Source organism: Myotis brandtii, unplaced genomic scaffold (assembly GCF_000412655.1).
Source record: "Myotis brandtii unplaced genomic scaffold, ASM41265v1 scaffold3518, whole genome shotgun sequence".
In the NCBI taxonomy this organism is placed as follows: Eukaryota; Metazoa; Chordata; class Mammalia; order Chiroptera; family Vespertilionidae; genus Myotis; species Myotis brandtii.
The window spans coordinates 162921-172914 of record NW_005363534.1 but is presented as its reverse complement, the minus strand read 5'-3'; the positions used below and the strand labels follow the sequence as shown (position 1 = coordinate 172914).

Here is a 9994-nt window from a genome sequence, read left to right as displayed (position 1 = left end):
TGGCACAAGAACAGACATATAGACCAATGGAATAGAATAGAGAACCCAGTAATTGACCCAAACCACTATGCTTAATTAATATTTGACAAAGGAGATAGGAACATACAATGGAGTCAAGATAGTCTCCTCAATAAATGGTTCTGGGAAACTTGGTCAGACACACAAAAAAATGAAACTAGACCACCAATTTACACCATACACAAAAATAAACTCAAAATGGATAAAAGACTTAAATGTAAGACAGGAAACCATAAAAATATTAGAGGAATCCACAGGCAGCAAGATCTCAGATATATCTTCACCGACACAGCTCCTAGGGCAATGGAAACTAAAGAGAAAATAAACAAATGGGACTACATCAAAATAAAAAGCTTCTGCACAGCAAAAGAAACCATCAACAAAACAACAAGAAAACCCACTGCATGGGAGAACATATTTGCCAACGATATCTCCGATAAGGGCTTAATTAGCAACATTTACAGGGAACTCATGCAAACTAACAAAGGAAGACAAACAACCAAATCAAAAAATGTGCAACTGTTCTATATAGATACTTTTCGAAAGAAGACATAAGGAAGGCCAAGAGACATTTGAAAACATGCTCAAAGTCACTAATCACCTGAGAGATGCAAATTAAAACGATGATGAGGTACCACCTCACACCTGTCAGAATGGCTATCATGAACAAATGACAAATGCTGGCGAGGATGCGGAGAAAAAGGAACCCTCATGCACTGCTGGTGATAATGCAGACTGGTGCTGGTGCAGCACTGTGGAGAACATTATGGAGTTTGCTCAAAAAAACTAAAAATGGAACTCCCATTTGACCCAGTGATCCCACTTCTAGGAATATATCCCAAGAAACTAGAAATACCAATCAGATATATGTATGTATATGTATGTTCATAGCAACACAATTTACAATAGCTAACATTTGGAATCACCCTATGTGCCCATCAGCAGATGAGTGGATTAAAAAACTTTGGCACATCTATGCAATGGAATACTATGCCACAGTAAAAAGGAAGGAACTCCTACCATTTGCAACAGCATGGATGGATCTGGAGAGCATTATGCTAAGTGAAATAAGTCAGTCAGAGAAAGATAAATATCACATGATCTCACTTATAATCTTCTTCTTCAGATGTCCCTCATTAAGGCACCATAAGTGCCACAGTCTTTTGCAGCAAGGGTTCAGGAATTGGGAGAAGGGGCTGTAACATAAATGAAGAGACTAGACAAGAAATATAAATTTGGAAGGCATGGGGGACCAGGCAGAAACCCTTCTCTAGTGGAATGGGCTCCCTGAATGTCCAGACCCACGACTTTTTATTTACTTCAATACACATTTGCCCTTTAGCAAAGCAAACAGACATCAATGATAAGGTTTGGTAAACAATAGAGGATTATCAGGTTAGGAGAATTGCCTTCAGCTATTCAGCCAGCAGCAGATTATTATATGCAGATTTTCAGCCCTGCTGAATATCAAAGTCCATCAGCCTTCTGACAAACTTCTTTCATTTATTATGCTAACTACTGTTGGTCTTTGCCTCCAGCAACTTTGTTAACTAGGCTTTTGCTAAAAAAACAAAAACAAAAACAAAACAAAACAAAACAAAAAAAAACTCAACATAAAGAATACTGGTAAGCTGGAATGAACCAAGTGATACCTTCATTTTCCCATTAACCCAATTCAACACATATACCATCATTAGAGGAACAGGAATCAGGTGCATGTTTGTTCCTGGTACTTAGTGTCAAATATCTGTCTCATAGAGGGAGAGTAAACAGAAGAGCCAGTCTCCTCTGTAAGTACAGTGACTACATCAGAGGCATGAATGTAAGAGGAACAAAATGGAGCTGTCCAGGCTTGGCAGGCTCTGAGTCTAGAAAAGTATTTATCCCTACTCCCCCCCGCCCTGCAAAAAAAATAACCACACACAATTTCAACTCTCATACCTCAATTCTTTATTTCCAATTTACCTTGCCTTCTACCATTCTCTAGCTATAGAGCAATTCTTATTAGTGTATTCTTTATTACCCTTGTAATCCTAGCCCTAGTCTTAAGGGTATGGATATGAGAGAGTCTTGAGGAATTAACTTTCACCAAAGCTATAACACACCACATGTTGGAATTTTTCCTGTTTAAACATGGAATCACAGATAAAAAGAGAGTGTGGCATTCTCTAGGAACACTTGACCAAATACTTGACCAAAAACCAGAATATGATACTCTGATCATGAAATATTTTTTTCATTTGCCATTTAGATAATAATCATTATGTACCTAACTTGATAATTATTTCATCAAGGTTCCCCAATAATTACTAATTTCCTCAACTTTCCTTTCTCTTCCCTTCAAAAAACTTATGTGGCTTGAGAGATTTTAAATTCTTACTGAAATAAAATTTTCTGTTGATCTCATTTTTCTTTCTTACAGTTTCCATTCTAGCTGAGACAGAAGAAATTAAGGCCATTTTAAAGGACAAGGGAATTGATGTGGAGACCATTGCTGAGGTGTACCCCTTCAGAGTACAACCAGCTCGTATTCTCAGCCACATTTATTCCAGCCTAGGTAAGGAGATTGAACAGTCTGCTAGAATCAGAGCATTATTTGATACAACCTTGGGATTCTTTCATTTTTTTCTTTTTTTCTTTATCTCATATTGATTTATTAAACTGGATATTAGAAGGAATTTTGAGTCTCGAACCTAAGTTTCTAACTATATATATATATACTGAGCAGACTTGATGATTTTAGCTGTGTTTTCTGAACTCTTTGGTATATATGGCGTGACTGTTACTAGGCAATATTGCATCTTCATTCCAAGTGTGTGCTTAACTAACATGTTCTCTCCTTTCTTGGGACCTATATTTCTGTTTTGAATACATGCTAACTTACATGGAGTAGTAGCCAAAGAACTTGTGTTTAGGTCTTTTATACTTTGTCATGTAATGAATTGGTTGACAATATTTTAAAATTTCTATTTCCTTTTTTTCCCCAAAGTATATTTTATTTTTTAAGTTTTATTTTATTGTTTAAAGATGGCAGTCACCAGTGCAGTCCTACCACAGGGGAACACCACAGTAGGTCACAGAAATGGGTCCACTCTAGATTCTTTTTTTTTTAATTTATTTATTTATTCTTTTGTCCATTCGTTATGCTTATATGCATGCATACAAGTCATTTGGTTGATCTCTTACCCCTCCCCCCACCCCCCCTGCCTTCCCACTGAAGTTTGACAGTCTGTTCGATGCTTCTTTGTCTCCGTATCTATTTTTGTTAATCAGTTTATAATGTTCATTATATTCCTCAAATGAGTGAGATCATGTGATATTTATCCTTCTCTGACTGGCTTATTTCATTTAGCATAATGCTCTCCAGGTCCATCTATGCTGTTGAAAAAATTCTATTTCTTAATATAATACTTATTTTTAATTAGTACTTATTTTTATTCGATTTATATATTAAACTTAGTGATGGACACATTAAACAAATTACTGCAAATTACAAGTTTATACAACTTATTACAGATTTCACATTAAACAAATTACTACACTATTAACTAAAAAATTACATAGAGAATTTTTAAACTACCTTGTGGAAGGCTGAATAATGGCCCTCAAAGATACCCATGTCCTAGTTCTTAGAACCTGTGAAGATTACCTTTTATGATATATGGCAAAAGAGACTTTGCAGGTATCATTAAATTAAGGGGCTTGAGATGAGGAGTATTATCCTGTATAATCCAGGTGGAACTTAAATGTAATCATAAGTGTCCTTATAAAAGGAAGGCAGAGGGAGATGAGAAAACAGAAATGAGATCAGAGTGATTTAACTTTGAGCCAAAGATTTCCAAGGATTGCCCATAGCCTCTTGAGGTTGGAATTGGCAAGGAACAGATTCTGCTCTGGAGCTTCCAGGAGAAACCAATCCTACTGACACCTTGATTTTATTTCAGTCCTGTAAACTCATTTGACCTTCAGACCTCCAGAAGTGTAAGAGAATAAATATATGTTTTAAGCCTCTAAGTTTGTGGTAATTTGTTACAACAAAAATAGGAAAGTGATACAGACTTTGGTACTAAGAAGTGGGGTGATGCTGTAATGAATATCTGAAAGTGTAGAAGTGGCTTTAGAGTCAGGTAGAGGCAGGAAGAATTTTGGGTCATGTGACAAAAAAAGTCTAGATTACCTTTAACAAACTGTTACAAAGGCATTGATGGCAAGGGAACAAAAAGAAATGAGGAATATGTTATTGGAAACTTAAAGAAAAGGATCTTTGTTTTATAGTTACAGAAATCTTAGCTGAACGATGGCATATAGTTTTGTGGAAAACAGAGCTATTAATCATGAATTTGGATATTAAACTGAGGTGATTTTCAAGCAAAGTGTTGAAATCATGGCCTGATTTTTTTTTGGCTGTTTATAGTATAATGCAAGAGGAAAGATAAATTGAGGGAAGAACAATAAAGGAAAAAATTAAAACCAGGACTTCATGATATTCTAAGCCTATCTACATTGGAAAAGTTGATAAAATTAGATTTCTGTCAGGAAAGCATAGAAAAATGGTCAACGTTTTGCTAAGGTTTTGGAAAGATCAAAAGATCAGAATATTCATTAACACAGAGGGCTTTTCAGAGAGGAAAAGAGAGGGAAAGAGAGATAGAAACATTAATGATGAGAGACAATCATTGATCAGCTGCCTCCTGCATGCCCCACAGGGGATCTAGCCCACAACCTGGGCATATGCTCTGACCAGGAATCGAACAAACGGTGACCTCCTAGTTCATAGGTCAGCACTCAACCACTGAGCCGTGCCAACTGGGCACAGAGGGCTTTTTGAAGAGATTGGGCCTATGACTGATAGATCCCCTCAACCATCTCAGCAGAATCCTCCTAGGAATAGAGATGGGATTATTTAGGAAAGATCTTGTGGAGGACCCTCTTGTCTAATGGCTTGAACCCTCATGATGTACCTGTAAGACCTACAGGTTTTTAAGAATGTTATACCAGCAGAAACACTGCCAACTTGGACTGAAAGGGACAGAGGGAGGACAAGTTGAAAAAAGGGTGTCAGGCTCCTAAAATTCTACAGTCAGGAAGCAGGCTGATAAAACTACCCAGCTTCAAACAAGTGCTACCCCTTCAAGAAAAAGAAAGGATGACTTCAAGGGAGGTGCCTTGGGCCCAGAGGGCAGAGCCTCAAGCCACAGAAAATTACTACAATTCCTTGAAACCTAATGGAGTTTGCCCATCAATTTTCACAATTACATGGGGCCCTGATTCCTTTCTTCCTTCCATTTTCTCTTTTTCAAAATGAAAATGTCTATAACTTATATAGACAATTTACAGGAGTATCTCTGCTCATATTTTGAATGCAGATGATATGTTTTCTAGTTTCAATGGTCCACAGATGGAGAAGAATTTTGCCTCAGTGTGGAGCATACCCAGATTTTCACCTATACCTGATTTAGATGATGAGATTCGGGACTTTTGGGCTAATTATATTTAGAAGAACAACACTTGACTTGATGCTGTAAGGTGTTGAGAGTTTAGGGAATATTGGGATGCAGTGAATACACTTTGCATGTGGGAGGGATGTGAATCCTTAGGGGCCAGTGGAAGGCTGGTAGGCTGTGGAAGGCCCCCCAAGGATATCTAAGCCCTAATTCCTTAAACCTGTGAACCATATCTTACATGGCAAAAGGGACTTTGCAGGTGTAGCTATATTAAGAAGACTAAGATGGAAAATACTATTCTGGATTATCCTAAATGTAATCACAAGTATCCTTATAAGAGGAAGCCAAAGGGAGATCAGTGTATAGAAGTAAGTGATGTGATGACAGAAGCAAGAGCTTGGAGTGTTAAGACCACTTGCCTTATCCTCTAGATACCGTGGTCGGCAAACTGCGGCTCGCGAGACACATGCGGCTCTTTGGCCCCTTGAGTGTGGCTCTTCCTAAGCCTTAGGAGTACCCTAATTAAGTTAATAACAATGTACCTACCTATATAGTTTAAGTTTAAAAAATTTGGCTCTCAAAAGAAATTTCAGTCGTTGTACTATTGATATTTGGCTCTGTTGACTAATGAGTTTGCCGACCACTGCTGGAACAAGCATGTCAAACTCAAAGGCTAACACGAGCCAAATAAACACGGTTTAAGTTTATGTGGGCCGGAAAAAAACAAAAGCTTCAATTTTCATAAAAATGTAGGACTTTTGGGGGCTGGCAGATCGGGCAGTCTTAGACTGCAAAACTCCGATACCACTGCAAACACTCCTGGGCAGCCGGGCGCTGGCACAGAAACCACGCCATCTTGAAGGGCAGAACTGCTGTGACTAGGATTCTAGCCTCACCACCACCCAGACTGGCCCCAGAGGCAAACTGGGACCCTACAGTCACTCTAGACAAAGACCTGCTACCACAGCTGCAGACCCAAGGACACTGAGACTCCAGACATCCTGGTCACAGATTTCTGTGAGTCACAGAGCACACCCCCCTCTCAGACAGCCCGCTGCAGTGGCATAGGGCCTGCACAACCCACGGTGCAAGCAGGCCTCCCACCAACACAAGATGGTTGTGTAGCCCAGCCCCCCTTGCAAGTCGGGGACTCTGATTCTCGGCACATGCTCGACGCCGAACTGAGTGCCAATGAATTTGACTCTTGGCTCATGCACATGGGGACTCTCTTTCTCATTGCACACAGCAATGGCATTGAGCCTACTCAACCCGTGGCACTCGAGCGGGCCTCCCCCTGACACAGGACAGCTGTGCAACCCGGCCCCCCTAGCAGGCCAGGGACTATGATTATCTGCGTGTGCGCATGCGGACTGATTCTTGGAGTGCGCACAGACACCCTGAGCACCAGTAACTTTGATTCTCGGCACGTGCATGCGTAGACTCTGTTTCTCGCCAAGCACGCACACGGGGACTCTGATTATTGCTGCACACACGCCGACTGATTCTTGGCATGCACACAAGGCTGCACCAAGCACCAGTGACTTTGATTCTCAGTGTTTCTCATTGTGTGTGCACACAGGGACTCTGTTATCGGCGCACATGTGGACTGATGCTCAATGCATGTGCAGACCAATCTCGGCATGTGCACAAGGCCGCACTGAGCATCAGTGACTTTGATTCTGGGCGCATGCATGTGGGGACTCATGTTTTTCATCGTGCACGCATGGGTACGCTGATTCTCCAAGTGCGCACGAGGCCTCAGCAAGCGACATAGACTCTGATTCTCAGTGAATGCACATGGGGACTCTGATTATTGGTGCATGCACACAGGGACTCTGTTTCTCAGCACATGCGTGTGGGGACCCTGATTCTAGTGTGCGCAAAGCCATACCAAGCGCCAGTGACTCCGATTTTCAGTGCGTGTGTGGGGACCCTGGTTCTTGGCGCATATGTGGGGACCCTAATTCTTAACACACACTCAAGGCCACACTAAGTGGCCGAGACTCTGATTCTCGGTGAGCTCAGCTGCTGCTGAACCACAGCAGCCACAGGTCTCAGTGTCTGAGCTCTTTAGTGATGCTCGCATGGCACGACGTTCCCACCACACATGGCTCAGGCCCCAACAACTCAAAACTTGGACCTTATGGTGATAGCAAGAATGGGGAGACAATGAAACAATCCCCAAAGGAAAGAAAAAGAAGACCACCCCCCAAAGGAACTAAATAAAACAGAGGCATGCAATATGTCAGAAAAAGAATTCAGAGTAATGGACATACAGTTAATAAAGTGATGGACGGGAAAATCAACAACTTATGCAAATATCAGGAAGAAATTCAAAGTAATATAGCTACAAAAAAAACGCGATGGAAAGTTTCAACAGTAGACTAGAAGAAGTGTATAACTGAATTAGTGAGTTAGAAGAAAAGGTAGAGAAACAAGCCCAATCTGAAAAGCAACTGGGGGAAAAAAAGCAGGAGGAGAGCCTAAGGGAGTTTTGGGACAACATGAAATGAAGTAACTTACGTATAATAGGGGTGCCAGAAGAACAAAAAGAGGAGCAAGGATTTTAGAACATATTTGAAGAAATAATGACAGAAAACTTCCCTGATATGGGGAAGAAAAAAAGTCACACAAGTACAGAGTCCCAAGCAAGATGAACCCCAAAATACCCACACCAAGACACGTCATAAGTACTATGGCAAACGTTAATGACAAAGAGAGAATCTTAAAGACTGCAAAAGAGAGACAGATTTACCTACAAAGGATCCCCCATCAGATTATCAAATGATTTCTCAACAGAAACACACCAGGCTAGAAGGGAATGGAATGAAGTATACAAAGTGATGCAAAGCCGAGGACTGAATACAAGAATACTCTATCCAGTGAGGCTATCAATCAAAATTGAAAGGGAAATCAGGAGCTTCACAGACAAAAAAAGGCTAAGGGAGTTTATCACTACCAAGCCAGCAATGCAAGAAATGCTAAAGGGAATGCTGTAAAAAGAAATAGGAAGGGAGGAAGGAACAGAGGCATAAAGAATAGAAATGGCTACAAACAAGTACCTATCAATAATAACATTGAATGTAAATGTATAAAATGCTCCAATCAAAATGCCACTTTGGAAAAGAGAATGGCATTTCTTCTTAAACCTGCATCTCATTATCCTAATGCATTTTCTAATGAAATTTCTCTAGAAAGCAAGGTAAGATGGAAATTTATCAAATGCTGTTATGGGCTGAATATGTCTCTTCTCCCCCCATGCATATGCAGAAGCCCTAACCCTCAGAATGGTCTGCATTTGGAAACATAATCTTTAAATGGGCCCTAATCCTATCTTACTGGTGTCCTAATAAGTAGGGGAAACTTGGACACACAAAGAAACACCAGATGTGTGCATAACAGAAAGGCCATGTGAGAACACAGTGAGAGGGCAGCCATCTGCCACCCAAGGGGAAAGGTTTCAGGAGAAACAAAATTTGGCAACACCTTGATCTTGCACTTCTAGCCTTGAGAATTGTGAGAAAATGAATTTCTGTTGTTTAAAACCCGTAAGTCTGTGGTGTTTTATAATGGTGTTGTTGGGACACTAATACAAATGCTTTAAAAATTAACAGACACATTTGTAATACCCTAACCAATAAAGAAATTAAAGATTAAAAAAAGAATATTACTAGAAAAAACAACAATAAAAATGGCTACAAACAAGTACCTATCAATAACTTTAAATGTAAATGGACTAAATGCACCAATCAAAAGAAATAGAATGGCTGAATGGATAAGAAAACATGACCCATATATATGCTGTCTACAAGAGATCCAACTCAGAACAAGGTACTCACACAGACTGAAAGTGAAAGGATGGAAAAATATTTTCCAGGCAAATGGAAACGAAAAAAAGCTGGGGTAGCAATACTTATATCTGACAAAATAGACCTTGGAGAGAAGGCCATAACAAGAGAGAAGGAGGGCTACTTCATAATACTAAAGGGATCGATACAAGAAGAGGGTATAACTCTGGTAAACATATATGCACCCAATGCAGGAGTACCCAAATACATAAAAAAACTTCTGGAAGATAACAAGGGAGAGGTCGACAGCAATACAATCTTAGTGGGGGACTTTAATACCCCATTGACATCACTAGATAAATCCTCTAGACCAGTGGTCAGCAAACCGCGGCTCGTGAGCCACATGCGGCTCTTTGGCCCCTTGAGTATGGCTCTTCCACAAAATACCACATGCAGGCGCGCACGTACAGTTCAATTGAAACTTCGTGGCCCATGCGCAGAAGTCGGTATTTTGTGGAAGAGCCACACTCAAGGGGCCAAAGAGCCGTATGTGGCTCACGAGCCGCAGTTTGCCGAGTTGCAGTTTGCCGACCACTGCTCTAAACAAACAATCAGCAAAACCACAACAATCCTAAATGACTCACTTACTAGATCAGATTGAACTAATCAACATCTTCAGAACATTTCACTCCAAAGCTACAGAATATACATTCTTCTCAAGTGCACATGGGACATTTTCAAAGC

At 40.3% G+C, this 9994-nt stretch overlaps 1 protein-coding gene across 1 annotated transcript in view; it reads left to right on the top strand.

Moving 5' to 3' along the window:
- Positions 1–9994, top strand: part of PHKA1 (phosphorylase kinase, alpha 1 (muscle)) — a gene marked incomplete at its 5' end in the record, with an annotated part of 145270 nt that overhangs the window by 37025 nt on the left and 98251 nt on the right. Inside the window, one exon of the mRNA XM_005871675.2 lies at positions 2441–2575. Coding sequence (XP_005871737.1) covers positions 2441–2575 — 135 coding nt within the window. The remainder of the gene's footprint in view (positions 1–2440; positions 2576–9994) is intronic.